Here is a 25,613-nt window from a genome sequence, read left to right on the forward strand (position 1 = left end):
GTGAAGTCCACTGAAAACCTTCTGGAAAGGATTCATCATTGTAGAAGCTATTAAGAAATTTGTGGTTCATAGGAGGAAGTAAAAATATCAACATTAACAGGAGTTTGGAGGAAGTTAATTCTAGCCCTCAAGGATGACTTGGGGGTTTAAGACTTCAGTGGAGGAAATAACTGCTGCTGTGGTGGAAATAGCAAGAAAACTAGAACTGAAAGCTGAAGATGTGACTTGAACTGCCAACAGTACTTGATCAGATGAGGAGTTGCTCCCTACAGATGAGCAAAGAAAGTGGTTTCTCAAGATGGAATCTACTCCTGGTGATGACCTTGTGAACATTGTTGAGATAACAAAGGGTTTAGAATGTCACATAAACTTAGTTGATGGAGCGGAGGCAGGGTTTGAGAGGATTGACTAATTTTGAAAGAAGGCCTAACTGGGTAAAATGCTATCAAACAGCATGGCGTGCTACAGAGAAATCTTCTGTGAAAGGGGAAGTCAATGTGGTAAATTGTATTGTCTTGATTTCAGAAATTGCCACAGCCTCCTCAACCTTCAGTGGCAACCACCCTGACCCCTCAGCAGCCATCAACATGGAGGCCAGGTCCTCCACCAGTGAAAAGATGAGGACTTGCTGAAGGCTTAAATAATCATTAACTTTTTATTAGCAATACATTTCTAAATTAAAGTATGTAAACTGCCTTTTGTGCATACTGCTATAGCACACAATAGACTATAGTATAGTGTAATATTATAACTTTCATATATACTGGGTCACAAAAAATTTGTGTGAGTCACTGTATTGTGATATTGTGATACTGGCCTTATTGTGGTGATCTGGGACCAAGCCTGCAGTATCTTGAGGTATGCCTGTACTATTTCTCTGCTTCTGGTATATGCTTGCAACTGTTCATGACTGAAAAATAAAAGGGAAAAAAATCCTATGCACTGGATAATTTGTTTATGCCAGAGTAGGATATACTTTTCAGAAGGCTTTTTCCCAGGTAGAAATCCATTTTAAAGAAAAACCAGTTAATATATTTATTTTTTGTTAGTCATGTAAATCAATTTAATGTCATCTGGATTTCTTTTTGAATTAAAGCAACCATATAAAAAAAGAACCCAGTACATTAACTATTTGAATCACCCAGAAGTTGCTTTCAAGTTTTCCCAGTGTGCACATTTGCGTTTTTAATTTATTTGTAATATTTGTAGTTGAATGTAGATGTTAGGTTTTTGCTTTTTGTATTTAATTGTTTATCTTTTTTTTTTCTTTTTTGAGACAGAGTCTCACTTTGTTGCCCAGGCTGGAGTTCAGTGGTGTGATCTTGGCTCACTGCAACCCTCCTCCACCTCCTGGGTTCAAGTGATTCTCCTGCCCTAGCCTCCTGAGTAGCTGTGATTACAGGCATGCAACACCACGCCTGGCTAACTTTTGTATTTTTGGTAGAGACAGGGTTTCACCATGTTGTCCAGGCTGGTTTCCAACTCCTGACCTCAAGTGATCCACCCATCTCGGCCTCCCAAAGTGCTGGGATTACAGGCATGAGCTACCGTGCCTGGCCTAATAGTTTATCTTCATCTTCATGTTTCTTTGTATGGATAGAGCCCACATTCTTTTATTTTCTTGGCTGTATCACATTTGTATCACACAGCTGTCATATTCTGTGTTTAGTCTTCCCTGTTTTGAGTAAATTTGGTTGTTTCTAAATTTTTGCTATTTTAATTTCAATAGCATTATTGGTGAGAATCCCAGCTATGGGGAACAATGATCTCATTCATCTTCTCAAGGGTTTAATGAAAGCTCTCTCATCATTCCTGTTTTATTGATGAGGAAACTCTGCTGTCAGGGTTGAGCATTTAAAAGTAGAGCTGCTGAAAACTGATTTCTATTTGTATGTTGTTACAACAAATTTAGAATGTTTAATTACTTAATATAGAATGTAAGCCTTAATTTTATTTCAATATAATATCCAGTCATTCAAACAATTCTGCCAATGAAAATAAATTAATTAGGCCGGGCGCGGTGGCTCAAGCCTGTAATCCCAGCACTTTGGGAGGCCGAGGCGGGTGGATCACAAGGTCAAGAGATCGAGACCATCCTGGTCAACATGGTGAAACCCCGTCTCTACTAAAACTACAAAAAATTAGCTGGGCATGGTGGCGTGTGCCTGTAGTCCCAGCTGCTCAGGAGGCTGAGGCAGGAGAATTGCTTGAACCCAGGAGGCGGAGGTTGCGGTGAGCCGAGACCGCGCCATTGCACTCTAGCCTGGGTAACAAGAGCGAAACTCCGTCTCCAAAAAAAAAAAAAAAAAAAAAAGAAAATAAATTAATTGACCTTTTATTTATTTTCAGTTTGGATGGCTTTAATAATTGGATTTCTAAGGCCATAAGTTCTCGAGAAACTGATCGCCTCATCAATTCTGTAAGTTATGAGATACATAGTGTGTTTTCCAGGTGGTTTTCTAAACTTGGAATTTATAGTTTCCAATTTAATCATTGTCATCCAGTTTTGTATTTATATTGCAGAAGGCCAGGTTGTAGGTTCTGCATTCCTAATAGAGAGCAGCCCTCTCTTCAGCTCCTGGGAAGGGCTCTATCCCTTCTCGGTTCAGTGACGTTGGAACTCTGGGGTCTATCAGAATACATGAGGTAGAGACATTTTTCATTTTGCAGGCAGCATTGTTGAATCAATCCAGTTAAGTAGAGAGTGTTAAGGTTAAAACAAAGGAATAAGAGACGTCACTATTAAATCTATAAATGCTGATGGCCTCCTCTAATGATTTAAATGTCATTAAATTTGTGTTAATAAATTCAGGCTCATTTATGGGGATGTTGGCTTCTGTGCTTGTGCTAAGTGCACTTATGGACTAATTTATTTAGTGTCATTTATCAACGTGGCCACTGGCAAACTCAGTAAAAGGCAGGAAAAGCTGCTAAAGTAGAAAGCCAAACCTCTAGATGGGATCTTGAGAAAAGCAAGTCCAAGTATTGTTTAGAAAAACTTGTGTATTTTTCGAGTCAGGATGTTATTCTATTGCCCAGGCTAGAGTGCAGTGGCGTGGTCTGGCTCACTGGAGTCTCAACCTCCTGTGCTCAGGTGATCTTCCCACCTCAGCCTCCCAAGTAGCTGGGACTACAGGTGTGTGCCACTACACCTGGGTAATTTTTGTATTTTTTGTAGAGACGGGGTTTCATCATGTTTCCTGGGCTGGTCTCAAACTCTTGGGCTCAAGGGATTTGCCTGCCTTGGCTTCCCAAAGTGCTGAGATCACAGGTGTGAGCCACTGCACCTGCAGAAAAATTATTTTTAACTTTCTACTCTATCACTTTCTTTCCTAAATTAAAAAAAATGAAATTTACTACTTAGCATTATGAGCTGTCTTCTTTCTCCCTTTTTTTCTAAAGGAGCTGGGATCTCCCAGCAGGACAGACCCTCTTGATGGTGATGTCCAGCCAGCAGTGTGGCGTCCGTCTGCCCCGCCGCTCCGCCTCCGCAGCGTGGACACCTTCAGGGGGTATGTGGGGCTCCCTGTAGCACAGTGGGCACAGGTAGTCACAAGACTATGTAACTACACATAAACACACTTTTAGCTTTTAAAGACTTTTATGTATCTTTTACTTCCTAGGCTAGGAAGGATTTCTTGGATGTAAAAGTCAAGTCAGCAGCCTCTCTAATCTGGAAGACCATCATGATCCTCAGTGTCTATATCGACCGAGGAGAAGTGGATGAGGCCAGAGCCAGTGTCCACTTGGATGTGCAGTCTGCTGAGTGAAGGGCATTTTCATTTGGGCAGGTGGCTGTTACCTGGGGCTGCAGACTATACCTCATGTCCAGTCAGTAGCTTGACGTCTCAGAAGATGCACTAGTCTAGTGAGGAAACAGCAGCAAGTGGCAGAGGGAGGGCTGATCCTGCTCTGCTAGCAGAGTGACTCGAGTACCCATAGTACCCAGAGCGACCCTCATACCCATAGCCCTTGTGGAAGAACAAAGGCCAGGACTGAGATCCGAAAATAAAGTAAAAAAACTGTATAGGTAAGAATGAATACACGGGCATCAGCTCTTTTATTTCTACTGAAGCCTTCTGAATTCTAGTGACAACCCTGTAACTTTGTCCTAGCCTAATCAAGCCTTGAGTACCCTGGCAGGTAGATTGGAAGCGTGTAGTAAGAACAATGTGATCATAATGAAACTTGCTAACAATTGTGGAGTTCTTACAATGTGCCAGTCACTGTTCTTACTTGTCTTAATGTATTTAATCTCTTAGTAATCCTATGAGATACATATTTTTAAGATGCCCGATTCACATTAAAAGTAAAAGAAATTATGCTGCTGAGTGAAATAACTTGCCCAAGGTCACTTAGGTAGCAAATAGGAAAGCCAGGGTTTGCTTGCAGGCACTTGAGTTAGAGTCTCCTAAATTACCCTGTTGACACCCAAGGTCAGCACCCTCAGCATTCTGCACCGTTAGCCTCAAACAGTAGCACATCCAGCATCTATTATTCTACCTTTCACTTACCATTGCTATTTTTGGAGATAAGACAGTCACAGCTAGACGGAACTAACATTTATTAAGTGCCTAAAATATGCCAGGCACTGGTTAGCCACTGTAAAATACATCGTTCTCCTTAATAGGTACATGTGGTTAGGGCGTTTTCTCTCTTTTACAGGTGAGTTTACCGATGAGAACCTTGCCCAGGATCTTATGACTAATGACAGAAAAGGATCCAAGTTTGTAATTCTGAGCTTGCTGATTCAGCCGGCTGTGTGCCTTCTATTAGAGTTCTTTAACCTAAGATGTCTAAATAATTAACACAAAACTGACTTATTGGAAATATTTTGCTATGTTTTTAAGTTATATAGTTTAAGAGTGCTGTATAAACATTGGTTAAGATGTTATGTTGGCGGTGTTGGCAATGAAGAACTTTAGTGCCTGGTCCTAATAGCACTGATTAGAAAATAATTGCTTCTTGGCTTTGATGTCTTGTCTTGTGTAATAAACTGCTCAGTAGAATTGCATTGTTTCATGACTCTACCTTGTGAGAATAAATGGGTCTTCATTTCAGCCCTTCTTTTTCACATGGCAAACCCTGAAGGGCTTCTCTTTGTTGGCTTCTTCTAGGATTGCTCTCATACTCATGGTTTTCGTCAATTATGGAGGAGGAAAATATTGGTATTTCAAACACGCAAGTTGGAATGGTAAGATATTTTCTAAAAGTAATGTTGCTTATATACATCCTTGTGGGAAAATCACTCAGCATTCTCCCCAGAAACTCCAGAAACAAGTCCGAGCAGCCTCCTCTGGGCCACTGAACTCCTGCCCTCTAGGGTGACCTGTAGATGATTCTGCGAGCCCTTTAGTTTTGTTCCTCCTTTTGTGTGCTGTGTATCTGTAAAGCGTCGCTGTAATAACATACTCAAAGATTCTGCTGTGTGACTGAGGGTCTCTGCAGAATATGTTACGGATTTGGTTGTAAATGAGCATGGTCATGTTCTAGATACGCCTTTTATTACAGCCACCATGCTTTTGGTGGCTGCATCTTCTAGGACTTAATGGTCCTTTTTGAGATGGCATTGAACTAGGATTGGTCTGAGTGGTGGTGAATAACAGCTGTAGGTCTGGCTTGGTAGTTGTTTTAAGAATGGATTAGTGCTTCTTAAATGTAACAAACTTGTCTACATAGTTCAGCTCTCCTGTGTCTAGTTATGTTCATAGGAATTGTCCCAGCCAGGCCCAGTGCTCTTTTGCAGTCTCAAGGAAGAGTTTGTGAGTTTACTTTCTTTTTTTTTTTTAAGGCAGAGACTTACTCTGTAGCCCAGGCTAGATTGCAGTGGTGTGGTAACAGCTGACCGCAGCCTCGAGTTCTAGGCTCAAGCAATCCTTCCACCTCAGACTCCAGAGTAGCTGGGACTACAGGTGTGTGCCACCATCCCTGGCTAGTGTTTTAAAACAATTCTTAGTAGAGATTGTGTCTCACTCTGTTGCCCAGGCTGGTCTCAAACTCCTGGACTCAAGCGATCTTCCTACCTCAGCCTCCCAAAGTGCTGGGATTGAGCCATACCACACCTGGCCTGGCCTATGAGTTTCCTTTTTTTTTTTTTTTTTTTTTTTTTTTTTTTTTTTTGTGGCAGAGTTTCACTCTTGTCTCCCAGGCTGGAGTGCAGTGGCACGATTTTGGCTCACTGCAACCTCCGCCTCCCAGGTTCAAGCGATTCTCCTGCCTCAGCCTCCTGAATAGCTGGGATTACAAGTGCCCGCCACCATGCCCGGCTAATGTTTGTGTTTTTAGTAGAGATGGGGCGTCACCACCTTGGCTTCAGCACATTGGCCAGGCTGGTCTCAAACTCCTGACTTCAGGTGATCTTCCTGCCTCGGCCCTCCAAAGTGTTGGGATTACAAGCATGAGCCACCATGCCCGGCCCTGAGTTTACTTTCTATACCAGTGTGTAATCAAGTCCACAGTAGATTTAGGAGATATTTGCATTCTAGAGTCCTTTTGCTTATGCTTTGTGCTTGTTCTGCAGGGCTGACGGTGGCTGACCTCGTGTTCCCATGGTGAGTTGGCGGTCTGCCCTCTTCTCTTCCACGGGTTGACTCCAATCTCCTGTTTTTCAGATGATGCTGGAGGCTCTCTCTGAGATGAGCCTGTGTTATGTGGTTAGGAAGTCCTTCTTACTGGCTAGTTCTCATACTTGACACAGTGCCTACATGTGTGTGTATAAAAGAGTGATTTTGTAGGTAATATTTTGTTAATGTAGGGTACAATATCCTAGATCCTGAAATCTTGTAGGAAATAATAAATTCTGAACACACAGTTCAGTTCCATTAATCCTGAAAGTAATTATAAAATCATATTTCCTAAAGAAATACAGTATATTGGTATCAGTGAATGCTGATAGACATATAGGTGGGCAATGATAGTCATAAACTAAAATTTAAAATAATAGTTGAGTAATTCAATTCTGTCTCTGATAATTCGTGGCTTCTTATTCTTGTAAAGGGACATTACCTATGTGATGTGAAATTGATCCCTCATTATTAGGTAGTACCAGCCTTATTATTATTTTTTACTTCAAATTTTAAATTTTTATGGGTGCATAGTAGGTATATATATTACAGGATACATGAGATATTTTGATGTAGGCATACCATGCATAATATTCACATCAGGGTAAATGGGGTATCCCTCCCCTCAGGCATTTACCATTTTGTGTTATAAACAATCCAATTATAATTTTTTAGTTATTTTAAATGTGTAGTAAATTATTGTTGACTGTAGTCACCCTGTTGTGCTATCAAATACCTGATCTTATTCATTCCATCAAGCTATATTTTTGTACTCATTAACCATCCCTCTTCCTCTCCTCCCTACTACCCTTCCTTTCTGGTATCCATCCTTCTATTCTCTATCACCCTGAGTTCAGTTGTTTTAATTTTTAGCTCCCAAATAAGTAGAACATGTGAAGTTTGACTTCACATGGCTTATTTCGCTTAACATAGTGCCCCAGTTTCATCTATGTTGTTGCAAATGATAGGATCTCATTCTTTTTTTATGGCTGAATAGCACTCCACTGTGTATATGCACCACATTTTCTTTCTAAGTGTCTGTTGATGGATGTGTAGTTTGCTTCCAGATCTTGGCTATTGTGAATAGTGCTGCAATAAAGATGGGAGTATGTCTTCAATGTACTGATTTCCTTTCTTTTGCATCTATACCCAGCAGTGGGATTGCTGGATCGTATGGTACCTCTATTGTTAGTTTTTGAGGAACGTCTAACCTGTTGTCCATGATGGTTGCACTAATTTCCATTCCCACCAACTGCGTACAGTGGTTCCCTTTTCCCTACATCGTCACCAGCATTTGTTGTTGCCTGTCTTTTGGATAAAAGCCATTTTAACTGGGGTAAAATGATATCTCATTGTAGCTCAGTGATGTTGAGCACCGTTTTATATTCCTGTTTGCCATTTGTATGTTTTCTTTTGAAAAATGTCTGTTCAGATCTTTTGTCTTTTTTGTATTTTTTATTTTTTTTGAGATGAAGTCTCGCTCTGTAGCCCAGGTGGGAGTGCATTGGTGTGATCTTGGCTCACCGAAATCTCCACCTCCCAGGTTCAAGTGATTCTCTTGCCTTAGCCTCCCAAGTAGCTGGGATTACAGGTGTGTGCCACCACACCTAGCTAATTTTTGTATCTTTAGTAGAGATGAGGTTTCACCATGTTGGCCAGGCTGGTCTTGAACTCCTGACCTCAGGTAATCCACCTGCCTTGGCCTCCCAAAATGCTAGGATTACAAGCATGAGCCACTGAGCCCAGCCTTTTTATCATTTTTTAATTGGATTATTAGATGTTTTTCCTCTAGAGTTGTTTGAGCACCTTTATATTTTGGCTATTAATTGCCTGTCTGATGGGTAGTTTGCAGATATTTTCTCCCATTCTGTGGGTTGTCTCTTCACTTTGTTGATTGTTTCCTTTTCTGTGTGGAAACTTTTTAATGTGATCCCATTTGTCCATTTTTGCTTTGGTTACTTGTGCTTCTGTAGAGTGTTAATCAAGAAACCTTTGCCTAGTCCAGTGTCCTGGAGTGTTTCCCCAGTGTTTTCTCTTAGTAATTTCACAGTTTGAGGTCTTAAATTTAAGTCTTTAATCCATTTTGATTTGATTTTTTTTTTTTGAGACAGAGTCTCACTTTGTCACCCAGGTTGGAGTGTAAATGACTCGATCTCGGCTCACTGCAACCTCCGCCTCCTGAGTTCAAGCAATTCTCCTGCCTCAGCCTCCCAAGTAGCTGGAACTACAGGTGCATGCCACCACACCCAGCTAATCTTTTTTTTTTTTTTCCAGTAGAGATGGGGTTTCACAGTGTTGGCCAGGATGGTCTTGATCTCCTGACCTTGTGATTCGCCCACCTTGGCCTCCCAAAGTGTTGGGATTACAGGCGTGAGCCACCGTGCCCGGCTTGATTTGATTTGTTTATATGGTGAGAGATAGGGGTCTAGGTTCATTCTTCTGCATATGAATATCCAGTTTTCCAGCATAATTTTTTTTGAAGAGACTGTCCTTTCTCCAATGTGTGTTCTTGGCACTTTTATTGAAATGAGTTCACTGTAGATACATGGATTTATCTCTGAGTTCTCTATTCTGTTCCACTATCTACAAGCCTGTTTTTAAAGCCACTACCATGCTGTTTTCATATCTATAGCTCTGTAGTATAATTTAAAGTCAGGTAATGTGATTCCTCCAGTTTTGTTCTTCTTCCTCAGGATAACTTTGGCTACTCTGGGTCTTTTAAGGTTCCATATAAATTTCAGCATTATTTTTTCTATTTCAGTGAAGAATGTGTTTTCATAGGGATTACATTGAATCTGTAGATTGCTTTAGTGTGGACATTTTAACAATATTAATTTTTCTAATTTATGAACATGGAATTTCTTTCCATTTGGTGATGGCTTCTTCAATTTCTTTCATCAGTGGTTTATAGTTTTCATTGTAGAAATCCTTCACTTCTTTGGTTAAGTTTGAGATACTTTATTTTATTTGTGGCTATTGGAAATGGAATTACTTTCTTGATTTCTTTCTCAGATTGTTTGCTGTTGACATATGGAAATGCTACTGATTTTTGTATGTTGATTTTGTATCCTGCAACTTTACTGAATTTGTTGATCAGTTGTAATAGTTTTCTGGTAGAGTCTAGGTTTTTCCAAATGTAAGATCATGTTATCTGCAAACAAGGATACTTTGACTTGTTTCTTTCCAACTTGGATGCCCCTTATTTGTTTCTCTTTTTTGACTGCTTTAGGTAGGACTTCCAGTATCATGTTGAATAACAGTGGTGAAAGGTAGGCATCCTTGTCATGTTCCAAATCTCAGAGGAAAGGCTTTCAGTTTTTCCCAGAGACAGCAAGGAATGCAGCAAAAGTGAACTTTCACCTCTGTGATCCCTTGCCAAATAATTAGAAAAATCAGTGTTCTAACTTTTGTTTGTAAAAGAGATAATATAGCATGGTAAAAGAAAAGAAAGGAAAAATGTGTATGTCTCAGACTAAATGGAGAGAAAAAAAGCTTTCATTTTTCTTTCAGGCGCAGAAGTGTGTGTAGAAATGATTCAAATGTCTGTTTTTCAAGGGCTTTGAGGGCGTGCCAGTGAATGTCTAGTTGTTTGGAGACATGATTGTGGCATCATCATCATCATTTCTTTTTTATAACGAAATGGGAGGGTTGTCCTTGGAAATTCCATTTAATATTAAAGAAATTTTCTCCTAAGACAGGACTCAAAGATGTACTGTCAAAAACCTACCAGCCCCAGGGGGCTATGTTCTCACCTCTTCCTCTACTGTTAGCTCAGTATTATTTCAGTAATTGGCTACTTTAAACAAAGTATGGTTGCTTCTCTTACATAGTATATTATAAACTGTTAATGATATACAGACAAAAACATTAGAAATGGCCACCTATTAATAACTGGATTATTTTTAGGTTTGTATTTATTATGGGAACTTCTATTTTTCTATCAATGACTTCTATACTGCAACGGGGATGTTCAAAATTCAGATTGCTGGGGAAGATTGCATGGAGGAGTTTCCTGTTAATCTGCATAGGAATTATCATTGTGAATCCCAATTATTGCCTTGGTCCATGTAAGTACCACCTTTTCCTTCTGTTATATATATTCAGGTTGAAATATGGAAACTATATGTTATAATTGGAAAAAAGTGCAATTCCTCCATCTCAGTGCCTGCAAATAGGGTAATTGTTAGGAAAGTATATACAATGGTTGTCTAACTATGAGTATTACCATTATTACTATTGAATTTTAGACCTGGGAGGAGCCTGTGAGACTACTCAAACCCTTTTCTTGTACAAAGGAAAAGCCTGAGGCCAAGAGCGATTGAAGGTTTTCTCTGGATCAACTGAGTGTAATGAGAGGCACAGCAGAGACCAGACCAGGCCACCTTGGTCTCCAACTTTGCCCCTTGCTATTTTGGTTTCATCAGCTTTCAATACTGTGCAGCAGTTCATGAATCCACCTTCGCTGGCACTTGTACGGCAGCTGGGCTTCTGGAGGGAGTGATCTCTTTGTCATTAGTCTGGTGGTATGCAGGGACAGGAGAGCTGAGGGAAGATTTGTGAGCCTGCTGCTTTGAACCAGTATCAGAGTTGGGAGGGCACTAGTCACTGTCCTCAAGGGCCTTGCCCTGTCATTTAGCAAAAGAGGACACAAATGTCTAGGCAATGGCCAAATGGACCCCTCAGGCAGTACGTACTTTTATAGGCACTAGCAAGAGGTGGAGGTCACTTCCAGGTGGTGTTTCACATGAGAGTGGACATGATGGATCTCCAAAAAGTGAGCCACTGCTTCCAGTAGGCTTCATTTTAGGGTTTCTTACCAAAGTTTGTTCTTGCGGTGTTACAGCCAGGTAGCTGGTAGGGCAGGGAGGGTCAGTTCATGTCTTGTGTTGGGCCTGCAAGGTCATGGTGGACGTGTGAGTTGGTTGCAAATCGAGTTGGTTGCAAATTCCTAATAGGAAGGAGCTGGAGTCAGGTGCGGTCCTGGCTTTATCCCACACCTGAGTAAGACGCTTTGGTTCTTTTTTATTTTTGCTATATATTTTTTTTTTTTTTGAGATGGAGTTTCGCTCTTGTCCCCCAGGCTGGAGTGCAATGGCATGATCTCAGCTCACTGCAACTGCAACCTCTGCCTCCTGGGTTCAAGCCAGTCTCCTGCTCCAGCATCCTGAGAAGCTGGGATTACAGGCGCCTGCCACCATTCCCAGCTAATTTTTGCATTTTTAGTAGAGATGGGGTTTCACCATGTTGGCCAGGCTGGTCTTGAACTCCTGACCTCAGGTGATCTGCCTGCCTTGGCCTCCCCAAGTGCTGGGATTATATGCATGAACTACCATGCTCGGCCGATGCTTTGGTTCTTTTCCCAGTCTCCCACCTGGCCAGCTTCCTGTTTTGAGTTTGAGTCATGTCCCTGTCCCTCCCTCTGTTAAGAGGGATTGGCCTGTTCTTGGAAGCTGGGCTGAGCCCATGTCTCTTGACATATGTATTTCCATGCCCAAGAGCTTAAAAAAGACTTACTTAGGTGCAATAAAGGTATGTCTTCCCCTTTAGGAAACAAATAATGTTGTCCTGGGATGAGATGAGAGGTCTTGGCTAACACTTGGCTTAACTGTGTCTTCCGCAGTGTCCTGGGACAAGGTGCGCATTCCTGGTGTGCTGCAGCGCTTGGGAGTTACTTACTTTGTGGTTGCTGTGTTGGAGCTCCTCTTTGCTAAACCCGTGCCTGAACATTGTGCTTTGGTGAGAATCCATGTTTTAATTAAAAAAACAAAACAAAACAAAACACTTTTTTAAATTAAAAATATGTATTGTATAGTGACACAGTCTCACTATATTTTCCAGGCTGGTCTCTAATTCCTGGCTTTAAGTGATCCTCCCAGCTTTGGCCACCCAAAGGGTGGGGATTACATGGGAGCCACCATGCCTGGCCAGAAACTGTGTTCTTTTTGTTGTCGTCGTCGTTGTTGATACAGGGTCTTGCTGTGTTGCCCAGGCTGGAGTGCTGTGGTGCGATCTCAGCTCACTGAAGCCTCAATATCCCAGGCTCAGGCGATCCTCCCTCCTCAGTCTCCTGATTAGTTGAGACTACAGGAGTGCACCACCATGCTTGGCTAATTTTGTTCATTTTTTTTATAGAGACAAGGTCTCACCATGTTGCCCAGGCTGGTTTCAAACTCCTGGAGTCAGGTGATCTTCCCACCTTGGCCTCCTCAATTGCTGGGATTACAAGTGTGAACCACCATGCCCAGCCAAAACTGTTTTTTTTTTTTTTTTTTTTTTAAAAAAAAGGGAGAACAAAGTGGGATATGGTTTTTAGAACTTTTAAAATTTCTGCATGGAATACTGTACTTCTGCTAATCGAATACATTCTGATTTCCACTTCAGTTATTTTAATTTAATCTTTATATCAATTTTGTTATGGTACAATATACATGGCATGAGATCTATCCTCTTAAATTTGTCAGCAGGCAGTAATTATATGCATTCTTATTTTTGGTTGATATGCAATAATTGTACATATTTATAAGGCTCGAAGTAATATTGTGATACTTGTGTATCATACAGTATGTAATGATCAAATCAGGGTAATTAGCACATTCATCACCTCACACAGTTATTATCATTTCTTTGTGTCAGGAACATGCAAAATCCTCTCTGCTAGTTTCAAATGCATTCTTTTTTAATTTATTTTTTGGAGACAGGATCTCGCTCTGTCACCCAGGCTGGAGTGCAGGGGCATGATCTCAACTCACTGTTGCCTTGACCTCCCAGGCTCAAGCGATTCTCCTGCCTCAGCCTCTGGAGTAGCTGGGACTATAAGTGTGCACTACCATCTCCAGCTAATGATTGTATTTATTGTAGAGACTAGGTTTCACCATGTTACCCAGGCTGGTCTTGAACTCCTGGGCTCAAGTGATTCACCCGCCTCAGCCTCCCAGTGCTGGGATTACAGGTGTGAGCCGCCATGCCTGGCCCCATTCTTGATGGTATTAAATAATACCACCAGCGTCCAGTTTGCTGGTTCAGTCTCATGGGGCATTATTGCCAATTTTTCAATTTCCTTGTAGCATAGCATATATATGTGTAAAATTCATGTAGCATTTTGCTATTTATTCGAATACTATAAAGTTCAGTTTTGAGGATGATCCCTGGGTAGGGCGTGGGAGAATGACGATATTATGATTGGCTATTTGTATTGCTTCTTTATTGGAAACATGTCAGAGTTTCATCGTGTTTGTGATAACTTCCTCTCTTACTATAAATTGTTGGGTGGAGATTACCCAGCTGACAGTTACTTCTTTCCCCCACCCACCATTAGTGGCAAAAATTCTAGTGGAAATGTTTAAAACCTTCCATTTGGAGTCCTATTCAACAATCAGTTAATAAAGCTGTGTTGTTTTCTAGCTTCTTTCAAGATACGTAACTAGCAAGTTCATCACTGAATCCCACGTTCTCTGGGCGCTTCTTGTAATGTTAGTTACAAGAACTAACAATGACTAAATGGGGGCGTTTTAGTCATTGTTACTCGTTCCTCCTCTGCCCTTGTCCTCAGTGTAATGTGTCCCCTGGCTGTGGATTTCCTTAAGGTGAAGGAGAGGCGAGCTGTGCATGAGTGGCACAGAGGTTGGTCAGCCACGGATATCAAAGCTGCTGTTTTCAGCCCTTCTGTGGGACCTGAGGGTCCACGGAGGCACATCCAGGGCTGTCACCATAGAGTGAGGGGCTCAGTGGGACACTAAGAGCACGTGGACTGCACCCTTTCTTCCTTCAACCACCCAGATCCAAAAGTTTGAACTTCATTTTATTTAAAAATTGTATTTTTAATTTTTAAATCACAGGTATATTGATGTATAAAACTTGCATGTTGAAAGTGTACAATTCGCAGATATTTGCCACATTCAGAGTTGTGTAGCTGTCACCAGTCTGTAATTCCAGAAGGTTTTCCTTACCCCATGAAGAACCCTGCACTCACCGCCAGTCTCTCCCCATACCTCACAACTCCCCCAGCCCCAGGCAACGCCAGTCTGCTTTCCGTCTCTATGCATGTACCTGTTCTAGCCAGTCCCTGTACATGACGTCGTAGAATATGTGGCCTTTTGTGTCTGGCTGCTACCACTTTGTGTATTTTTCGAGGCTCATCCATGTTGGTGCATGTGTCAGCACTTCATTCCAAGACTGCTGAATTAGGTTCCTTTCAGGGATACACCACATTTGCTCACCTGTTTATCACTGGGTGGACATTTGACTTGTTTCTCCTTTTTGGCTGTTGTGAACAATGCTCCTGTGTCTATTTGTGTACAAGTTTTTGTGTGAACATATGTTTCCAGTTCTCTTGGGCATAGGAATAGAATTGTCTTTTGACTTCTTTTGAACAAATGTTTTGCTGTGAGATTTCATGGAGAGGGAGCATCTGGAGAATCTAACTCGTAGTCAGTAAGTTTTTGTATTACTGCCAAAAAGGCCAAGAAAAGAGTCACCCGGAATTTCCCAAAGCCATGTGCTTGGTACCCTTCTATTTACTTTTAGTTCATGCGTGTTTTATTTTTCTGCCCGCACTCAGGAGAGGAGCTGCCTTTCTCTTCGAGACATCACGTCCAGCTGGCCCCAGTGGCTGCTCATCCTGGCGCTGGAAGGCCTGTGGCTGGGCTTGACATTCCTCCTGCCAGTCCCTGGGTGCCCTACGTAAGCAAACCCCTGAGGGTCATCCCTTGTGGATGTCCTCTTCTGGACAGTAAGAGGTTCTGGGCTTATAGCTTTCAGATGTCTCAAGTCAGAGGAATTGTCTTTCCCTTTTCCTCCTTCTTTGAGGCCTGCTTTGCATGGGAGAGGAGATTGGCACGTGTCCAGAGTGATTTCCCTGTGGGTGGTGTGAGGGTCAGTTTGAATAGAAATTAGGTCTCCCACCTGCACAGTTTGGGAGCAGTTTGTCGGTGAGCGTGCACTAGCCAGAGGGACGTTTTAGCTGATGTGTGTTTGGGGCTCTCTTAATTGGCCTGCATACATAGCCAATATACATCATAACCCCTGCTGAGGTTTTTTTTTTTTTAATTCCCTGTCCCTCTGTTCGCCCTTCTGCAGTCTTGTCATTTACATATGTTTTTCGCCTTTCTAGTGGTTATCTTGGTCCTGGGGGCATTGGAGATTTTGGCAGTTATCCAAACTGTACTGGAGGAGCTGCGGGCTACATCGACCGCCTGCTGCTGGGAGATGATCACCTTTACCAGCACCCGTCTTCTGCTGTGAGTGAGACTCGAGTTCACTGAGAACTGAAAGCTCAGGCTTTCAGAAGTGAAGGAAAGCAGAAAGAGCCAGCCAACTTTAAACCATGTCTGTTTAATAAAACATACTGAGAACCAATGTTTATTTGAAAAGTCAGCTAACATAATGACTTTAGGGTTCACTATAAGGCAGTGTGTAAACATTATGTTGAATTTTAAAGTGAGGATGTGGAGACAGGTACAGTGGCTCACACCTGCATTCCCAGCTACTCAGGAGGCTGAGACCCAGGAGGCTGAGGCAGGAGGATTGCTTAAGCCCAGGAGTCCGAGACCAGCCTGAACAATAATAGTGAGCCTCCATCTCTCTAAGGGGGGCGGGGGGAAAGCAAGTGAGAACACATTGTGTAAATGATCATAGCACAGTACTCTTCTGTATGTCAGATTTCCAGAATTTGATCGAGCAGTCCTTGCAGGGGTCAATTCCTGCTGGGGAACAAGGAGGGAGGACGGTGCAGAAGAAGCTGAGCTGCACTGAACCCCAACAAAGGCCCCAGCCAATCTCAGGGGCACCAGGGTGGTGCTGCAGAGTTGTTCTGAATTGAAGCAAGGGATTGGGCCCTTCCTGCCCCTGGGTGATGTGGAAGGGCCCCAGCAAAAGGCTGACCCCTGGAGAGGCAGCTCTCTTTAGTCAAGGGCATATCCAGAAGAGGCACCCGTCTGAGAGCTGTGGTCGTGAATCCTTCCAGCAGCTGGTGGAATGAAAGCTTCGTGCTGAAAGGGTGGGAGGGCTCTGGGGGTGCATGACAGCACCTGCCACACTGTTCATTTCCAGAGGTCCAGTAAATTTCCAGTACAATTTCTGCAGTAACATTTATTTTATAATAAAAAAAGAAAAATATTTAAAAATGTTATTTGCCTTAAAAGAAGATAGGAAGCCATTGATGCTACAGTAGGGTTGATCAAAAAGAATAAATCTGGAAATTAGGAAGGTACTGTGCATTGCATTGGAAGCTGGTCAGGGAGGCATCATGTCACCAGGCCTTTGACCAGTGCTGTTTACTGCCCTTGCTGCAATCACGGTGGCTGCTGGACTGGGGCTTGTCTCTGGGCATCTCTGTTCCCTGCTGAGTGTCCACATCACACACATTCTTAGCCAGAAGCATTCTGCCTGTAATCCCTGTAAGTCGGCAATGAATTTCTGCAGCAAAACCAGAAAACTATGACCTACTGGAGTATACTCAGGTTTGTATTGGGGCTAGGAGCTGTTTGTGTGTGTTTTGGGGTCAGTGAGTGAGCACTGCCGTCTGCTTCTGTTTGTTAAGGTGCTTTACCACACTGAGGTGGCCTATGACCCCGAGGGCATCCTGGGCACCATCAACTCCATCCTGATGGCCTTTTTAGGAGTTCAGGTATTGGTTCATTTCATTAGGTTACTTTTTCTGACAATGTATGATGTTTTATTCATCACTCATTTAAAAACCATTTCATTAAAATAATTGGAAGCATATTCTCTCCTGTGCTGTTAGTCTAATACATTCTGTTGTGTTTGACAGATTGTGCAGAACCAGAAGTTACTGAAATTCAGCACATTCAAGTAATTAGATATAATTCTTATATTCTCAAAAAAATTCTTATTTATGTGGCTTATCTTAGCATGGCAATTTCTGGATAAAAGGTTTCCCTTGCCAAGGTGTGGTGGCTCATGCCTATAACTCCACACTTTGGGAAGCCAAGGCAGGAGGATTGATTGTTTGAGTCCAGGAGTTTGAAACAAGGCTGGGCCACATAGCCCCTGTCTCTACAAAAAATTAAAAATATTAGCCAGGCACGATGGCACACACCTGTAGTCCCAGCTGCTTGGGAGCTGAGGTAGGAGGATGGCTTGAGCCCAGGAGGTTGAGGCTGCAGTGAGCCTTGCTTGCACTACTGCACTCCTGCCTGGGCAACAGAGTGAGACCCTGACTCAAAAAAGAAAAAGATTTTCCTGATGGAGTTTGCAGGGTGTGTGGGTGTTGGTAACATTGGGAAGTCACTGTGCTATTTGTCACACTTCTTTGATGTACATTTCTATTAGTCTGTGTGTCCTGATGTAACAAAATACCCGAGACTGGGTAATTCATAAAGAACAGAAATACTGCAGGTTCATTTGTCTGGTGAGGGTCTGGTCTCTGCTCCCAAAGTGGCAACTCGATTGGGGCATGTCCTTCAGAGGGGACAAATGCCGTGTCCTCACAGGGTGTCCCCAGCTGCTGGAAGATGGAAGGGCAGAGACAGGATTCACTGCCTCAAGCCCTTTTCTAAGGCCATTCTTGAGGGTGGAGCCCTCGCACTGCCGTCACCTCCTGAGGCCACACCTTCTAATACTGCCACCTTGGTGATTAGGTTTCCACGTAGGAAATTTGGAGGGGCAGATAGCAAACCACAGCAACGTTATCATGGCTTCAGGGCAGGAGAATTTCTACCAAAGTCAATACAGGTTATTCTTGGTTGATCTCACCTGCCATTTTGTTAAAGTTCTGAGTAGTTTTGATTTCAGTCCCCAAAGTTCTCCTTGTTGATGTTTGAAACTCCTGTTTGAGGGAGCTAACCGGGAGGGAGAAGACTTTTGGAGAGTAGTGCCAGCAGAACTTTCTGTGGTCATGAAGTATTTCTTCTTCTTGCTGTCCGGTGGGACATTCCCTAGCATGGTCACTGTTGAGCATTTGAGATATGGCATTTGTGATTGAGGAACTGAATTTTACATTTTACCTGATGTAATTTTGAATTTAGATGGTCACTTGTGGCTAGTGGCTCAGCCGTTGGGTAGTGCAGACCTGAAGCATACACAGGGAACCCTGGAACACCTCGGGGCATGGGGCACTGGCCCCCCGTGCAGTGCAAAATCCACAGAGGACTTCTGACTCCCCCAAAACTTAAATGATAATAGCCTGCTGTTGACCCAAAGCCTTACCAATAACATCGACAGTTGATTTGCACATATTTTATATAAATATACACTGTATTTCTACAATAAAGTAAGCTTAAGGAAAGAAAATGGTATTAAGAAAGCCATAAGGAAGAGAAAATCTATGTCCTATTCATTAAGTGGGAGGGGATCATCATGAAGGTCTGCATCCTCATCAGGAGGAGGAAGAGGAGGAGGAGGAGGAGGAGGGGTGGAGAAGGAGGGAGATAGAGGAAGAGGGGGTGGTGGAGAAGGAGGAGGGTGTGGAGGAGGAGGAGGGGTAGTGGAGGAGAGGAGTAGGGGGTGGAGGAGGAGGAGGAGGCTGTAGAGGATGAAAAGGAGGGTGTGAAGGAGGAGGAGGGGGTGGAGGAGGAGAAGGAGGAGGGGAATGAGGGGTGGAGAAGGAGAGGGATAGAGGAAGAGGAGGAAGGAGTGGAGGAGGATGGGGTAGAGGAGAAGGAGGAGGAGGGTGTGGAGGAGGAGAAGGAGGGGGTTGAGGAGAAGGAGGGGCTGGAGGAGGAGGAAGGGGGTGGAGGAGGACGGTATGAAGGAGGAGGAGGAGGATGATGAGGAGGAGGGGGTTGAGGAGAAGGGGGTGGAGAAGCAGGAAGGGGTGGAGGGAGAGGAAGGGGTAGAGGAGAAGGAAGAGGGTGTGGAGGAGAAGGGGTGGAGGAGGAGGGTGTGGAGGAGGAGGAGGGGTGGTGGAGGAGGAGGAGGAACGTGTAGGAGGAGGAGGGTGTGGAGGAGGGGTTGGAGGAGGAGGAGGGTATGGAGGAAGACGGGGGTGGAGGAGGAGGGTGTAGAGGAGGAGGAGGGGTGGTGGAGGAGGAGGAGCATGTGTAAGAGGAGAAGCGGGCAGAGAAAAAGGAGGATGGTGTGGAGGAGGAGGAGCGTGTGGAGGAGGGGGGGTGGAGGAGGAGGAGGGTGTGGAAGAGGAGGAGGAGGAGTCAGTCTTGCTGTCTCATGGGTAGCAGAGGTGGAAGAGAATCTGAATGTAAGTGGATCCACGGGGTTCAAACCTGTGTTGTTCAAGGGTCAGCTGTACATTTTGGTGATTCAATAATTTTGTATTTAGAAGTAGTATCTTTATCTGTATAGCCCTTTCTAGTTGATATTGTGCTTTTCCATATATTCATGTAATCCCTACATACACTGTCTAGGTAGATCCGTGCCCCTGGCATGGTCGGTCCAGTGGGGAGCTAGGAGAGCAGACCTGGAGCCATGCTCCCTGGGTTTGTGTCCAGCTCAGCCACTTCCCAGCTGGGTGGCCTCGGGCATCTGGCTGACCCCCTCTGTGCTTCAACAGTGCCTACTTCAGAAAGGCATTTTGAGGATTGAATAAGTTAATTTGTGTAAAGTTCTAAACTGGCACATAAAAAACATAGATTAATATTAGCTATTACTACAAATTATTTTTAAAGCTTCTTATCCTTTGATATTTTCAAAATTTTATTCCTAATTTCAGAGGGATTGTATGCAAAGTCCATATTTCACTGTTTTTAAATGTTTCCCTGCCTCTGGTTCCACCGTGTCCCAGTCTCTCTTCCGAGTGCTGCCCAGACTAGGGCACTGAGCAGGCAGGCTGGTCTGAGGGGACCCTTGTCACCTTTGGGGAGAATTCTCCATGGGCCCTGCCTGGAAGTGAGAGCCACGGAGCCTGCTTGTGTGCCCCGTCTCCTCATCATGCCTGGGCTTCTGCGTTCCCTGCAGGACCCGAGACGTGGCTGGCTCCTCCTCCTCCTTCCCTGGGAGGGCCTTCCTCTCTGGTCCCACGCTTCTCCCTCAGCCTCCACTAGTCAAAGGCAGGGGTGATGTTTCCCTCCTTCCTGTAATCCCAGCACCTAGTGGCACACCCAGCAAGTGAATCTGTGTGTCTCGTATAAGACAGTGGATAAATATGAAATAAAAATATCCCTTCGGCAATTCTTTTGGTCACACCGTGTTTCTTCCTGCAGGCAGGAAAAATATTATTGTATTACAAGGCTCGGACCAAAGACATCCTCATTCGATTTACTGCTTGGTGTTGTATTCTTGTAAGTAAGCAGCGTTCCTCACTAAAATTCCTTTCCTCCTTCACACGTATAGAGGAATAAAATGTTTAGCGCACTGGGATAGCCATTGTCAACCACGTGGCAACAGGCACCATTCTCTTTACTTGAATAACAGAGAGGAATACATCTTTCCACCTAAATGCACAGACTTATTTTCTTAGGAATATGTCTTTATGAATAAGATAGTGTTTGCCATGAGACAGCCAGGAATGCCTGAATAAATGTGAGGTATGGGCTCTGTGTGAAGGGCCGTATCAGAGAGACGGGGCGAATCTGACCAGGTTGCAGACATCAACTTCCAGATTATGCGGGAAAGAGAGTTTTGCAAGGCTGACCCTCTGTGCATTTCACCCTGACTGTGGCCATGCATCCTCTCAGGAGTCACTGTTATTTAATCAATAAGCTTACCATCTTCAACTCAGTAGAATGCGGAAGAGATTTTGGGAGAATATTTTTTAGTTCATACATTTTAAAAATATGTTTCAGGTTGGAAGAGAAATATATAAAGCACAATTTTGAGCCCTCTCTAAGTGATTAAATAACTTAGAGAGTTATGGTGTTGAATATATATATGGTGTTGAAACACAAGTGTTTTTTGAGATAATAATATAAAATGTTAACATCCTTCTCTTCCCCATTATAGGGGCTCATTTCTGTTGCTCTGACGAAAGTTTCTGAAAATGAAGGCTTTATTCCAGTAAACAAAAATCTCTGGTATGGAAAAAGCCTGATGTTTTATGTTTGTTATGGATGATTGTTCATGTTACAATTGGATGTGCTCTGCATGAGCACTGAAACACCTCCTTTGTCCCTCCTAGGTCCCTTTCATATGTCACCACACTCAGTTCCTTTGCCTTCTTCATCCTGCTGGTGCTGTACCCGGTTGTTGATGTGAAGGGGCTGTGGACAGGAGCCCCGTTCTTTTATCCAGGTAAGTCACCAACCCCAAACAGAATTGGTGATGGTGACCAGGGGGACAGGCCCAGGGAGCTCTGGAGACTCCTTGGTGCTGGGATCTCGAGCCACTGCCCTGGCTGAGGGAGGAAGCGGCAGGGACCACAGTGTCCCAGGTCACACCAGACGTCACTGGCCTGCTCCAAAGCAGTCCACCCTGTTTTCACCCACGTATGTTACGGAGTAGAAGGACAGTTTGTGACTCCACCTGTTTCTTCAGGCTATACCAAATTCTGGAAGAGTAGAAATGATTTGGGGCACATTTTCCAGTTTCTGGTTCTTAATAATGAGGTTATGCTTGCTTTCTTAATATAAATCCACTACCTTAGAGATTGTGCATTAGAAGAAATATCAAGAGGTGATTCCAAGGGATACGTGGAATGATTTAGATGCAGTTCCACCTAAGGACTAAGAGACAGACCAGATCATTTCAATGCCTCATTTCAGCCCTTTGATTCTAGGAATAGTTACATTCTTTGGACCTCAGGTTTTCTGCCTAGAAAATACAAGTTATTAATAATAATTTTAACTTTCCTTTCAGATTTAGTATTCAAGAATTGCACTGCTATAAAGTGAATATTTTCTAATAACTATTTTTTTTTTTTTTTTGAGACAATCTTGCTCTGTTGCTCAGGCTGGAGTGCAGTGGTGTGATCTCGGCTCACTGCAACCTCCACCTCCTGGGTTCAAGTGATTCTTGTGGCTCAGCCTCCCAAGAAGCTGGGATTACAGGTGCATGCCACTACCCCCGTCTAACTTTGTATTTTTAGTAGAGACAGGGTTTCACCATGTTGGCCAGGCTGGTCTTGAACTCCTAGCCTTAAGTGATCTACCCACTTTGGCCTCCCAAATTGCTGGGATTACAGGTGTGAGCCACTGCACCAGGCCTTCTAATAATTTTTGATACAGTTTACACTTAAATACCTAAGATATGCATCGCTTATTTTTGGCAGGAGCCAATAATGGAAGTGCATGCTTTCTGTTTTTCTATTGAACTGGTTTCAAGAATTAAATAGATGATCAGATGTGACTCCTCTGTGAGAAACATGATCTTCTGTATGTCTCTCTTCTTAAGGAATGAATTCTATTCTGGTGTATGTTGGCCATGAAGTGTTTGAGAACTACTTCCCCTTTCAGTGGAAGCTGGAGGACAACCAGTCCCACAGGGAGCACCTGACTCAGAACATTGTTGCCACTGCCCTCTGGGTGCTCATTGCCTACATCCTCTATAGAAAGAAGATTTTTTGGAAAATCTGATGGCTCCCGCTGACACGTGCTGCTTGAGGACTCTAGTTGGCCTGCAGGGAGGACTGAAGCAGGCTTTGTTAAAGGGAAGCATTCATTAGGAAATTGACTGGCTGTGTGTTTACAGAATATGGGGGAAGACGCTGATGTCCTCAACTGGTTAACTGTGACACAGCTCTCCAGGACTCTGCCTGTGTATTTGTGACTTACAGATTTGAAGTATAATTGTGTTTTCCTCCCTCTTCTGTGGAAATGAATGTATTTGGACTTTCATTCCAAGGAGATTGGCTTTAACTCTCCAAAAGGGAATTGCCGTGGGTGTTTTTCTTCCGTGTTGGATGAAACAATCCGAGATCTGCTTCTTGCTGACCTTATTTCCCTGCAAACTTCCTTTCCACACACATGCACATACCAACGCGAAATGCCATCACTCCTACTGCGGCTGCTATGAAGCTTACTGGATGTGATGTGTCATAACTTAGTCTATTTTTTTGATTAAATGCAGTTTAATGTTTCCAGAAAGCCAAAGTAATTTTCTTTTCAGATATGCAAGGCTTTGGTGGGTCCAAAAAATGTCTAGCACAAGCCATTTTTTCTTATCCTCTCTCGGAAAGTTAAAATATAGATGTGTGATTCCCAACCCCTCTTGCCTATCTGTCTGTCTGTCTGTCTGTCCATCTGCCTTCTTTCCTCCCTGTCTCCCTGTCCATCTGGATGGCAGCCATGGGCCATGGGAGTGGCTGTGGGGAGGGCAGGCACTGCCCATGCTGTGGGTCCAGCTGAGCCGTCCCTGCTGTGTGAGGTGCTGGGCGAGACCCTTGGCCAGCCCGGGCCTTGGAGTCCTCATCTGTGAAGTCAGAGGGTGGGGATGACTCTCAGTTTCCTTCCAGCTCTTAGACATGATGAGGTGACAGACATTGATAGCTTTTCTGAAATCTTCAGAAAAAAAGTTTTATTACGGAAAACTCTTCAAAATAAATGATAATGAAAACTTTCAAAAACTCTCATTGGAGTAAGTCTTTTCAAGATGACCCTCCACAATGGAGCTACGTTCCTGCTTGTCATCATATAGCCAAAGACGTTGTTTCTTAGGCGTGAAACCGGGGACACAGAGACACACAGCACTGTTGGTGGGAGGTGTCGTCACCCTCCTGAGTGTTCTGTAGGGATGTCCTCGGTGAGGAACATGTGGTCACAGGGTTGTGCTTTACCCACCCTTCCCTGGTGAGATGGGCCTTAGCCTGTGCCGCTGCTTCCAACCTTGTCTCTGCACGACAGCCTTCTGTCTGTTTCTGGCTCTGCCCTATGCCCTGAACTCTCATCCAGCTTGTACCTGTCTGCTTGTACCTGGCCCCTCCACCTGGAGGCCGGCCCTTGTCTCAGCCTCAGCCTTACCCTCCTCTCCTCAAACACGAAGTGTTTCCTCTTAGGTTTCCCTGGCTTTGTGAATGCATCACGTGTTTCTAGGTATAAACCTGTTGTCATCTTTCTGCCCGCCTCACCTCCGACAGATCTCCCCAGTACTGTCTCCGTCTTCCACCTGCAGCTACTCCGTTCTCATTGTCACTGCCACATCACTCAAGTCCAGACCCTTGTCATCATTTTCAAACCAGCCTCCTTCCCTTGTCCCCGCCTTCTTAAAGCCACCTGTCCATTGCCACCAGATTAAGCTTTCTCCAGCCAGATCACCTCTCTTTGAGAAACCTCCATTGAAATGGAAACACCTTCGCCTGGCACACATACTCACCTCTTTATCCCCACGTATCTTTCCCCCCTCTCCCTCCCCCTCCCCTCCCCTCCCCTCCCCTCCCCTCCTTCCCCTTCTAAATTCAGCCCAGCGGGGCTTCTCCTGCCTCCATCACATCACAGAAGTACCTCCTGCTTCTGGTTTCAATTAGAGCCTTCCTGGATTGCCTTTTCCTCTGAATTTTTTCCTATCTACATTTGATCTATTGTTTTTAAACCCCTTACTTCTGAGGTACCTTCTCTAATCTCTTATTCTCATCCCCAAATAGTGTTTTCTTCCTCTGGGTTCTTGTAATGTTAACAATCTCACAGCATTTAGTGCTTTTTGGCTGGTGTGACTTTTACTTGTGTGCATGTGCAATTTCTAATTTCCCACGCTAGACTGTGAGCTTCCTAAGGCAAGAATCATGCCGTGTTTGTTTGTGTATTCCTCATGGCGCCAAACAGTGCCTTGTACATTGCAGGCGCTAAATAAACATTTTTAAAGCAAAGTGATGTGGATTTTTAAAATAAATATTTAAGTGCTGTAAGATGAGCATGTGTCCAGGGTGCCCCATGAGAATGTTCATGGGGCTGTGGGGACAGTTGTCGTTCCTCTTCCTGCCACCCTTTCCTTGCAGTGAGTCACTGTGGATGGTCCCATTTGTGTCATCCCAAAGTTGAGCAGGGAAAGCTGAGTGGGGCCTCTCCATGTGAGTTTTCTAGAAGCATTTCTCAAACTGGGTGTTATATCAACTAGGGTGTCTTGAGCTGTAAGAAAATAACTCTGTATTTTTAGTAGAGACGGGGTTTCACCATGTTGACCAGGATGGTCTCGATCTCTTGACCTCGTGATCCACCCGCCTCGGCCTCCCACAGTGCTGGGATTACAGGCTTGAGCCACCTTAGCTGGGCA

At 43.8% G+C, this 25,613-nt stretch overlaps 1 protein-coding gene across 3 annotated transcripts in view; it reads left to right on the top strand.

The window, feature by feature from the left end:
• HGSNAT (heparan-alpha-glucosaminide N-acetyltransferase) overlaps positions 1–25,253 on the top strand; it is a 57,855-nt gene extending 32,602 nt beyond the window's left edge. For 2 of the 3 annotated variants that reach the window (XM_017545976.2, XM_037744768.1), the window contains 13 exons: positions 2,350–2,419; positions 3,403–3,512; positions 5,118–5,194; positions 6,521–6,551; positions 10,470–10,630; positions 12,184–12,299; positions 15,121–15,242; positions 15,673–15,799; positions 17,101–17,187; positions 20,678–20,755; positions 21,417–21,487; positions 21,592–21,704; positions 22,803–25,253. In XM_017545976.2, the coding sequence (XP_017401465.1) occupies positions 2,350–2,419; positions 3,403–3,512; positions 5,118–5,194; positions 6,521–6,551; positions 10,470–10,630; positions 12,184–12,299; positions 15,121–15,242; positions 15,673–15,799; positions 17,101–17,187; positions 20,678–20,755; positions 21,417–21,487; positions 21,592–21,704; positions 22,803–22,984 (1,345 nt within the window). In that variant the 3' untranslated portion in view covers positions 22,985–25,253. Of the gene's footprint in view, positions 1–2,349; positions 2,420–3,402; positions 3,513–3,770; positions 3,792–5,117; positions 5,195–6,520; positions 6,552–10,469; positions 10,631–12,183; positions 12,300–15,120; positions 15,243–15,672; positions 15,800–17,100; positions 17,188–20,677; positions 20,756–21,416; positions 21,488–21,591; positions 21,705–22,802 lie in introns of those variants that run through there. The other variant, XM_037744769.1, reaches the window with a different exon arrangement.
• The last annotated feature ends 360 nt before the right edge of the window (positions 25,254–25,613 follow it).

This window comes from Cebus imitator, unplaced genomic scaffold (genome assembly GCF_001604975.1).
Source record: "Cebus imitator isolate Cc_AM_T3 unplaced genomic scaffold, Cebus_imitator-1.0 Scaffold183, whole genome shotgun sequence".
In the NCBI taxonomy this organism is placed as follows: Eukaryota; Metazoa; Chordata; class Mammalia; order Primates; family Cebidae; genus Cebus; species Cebus imitator.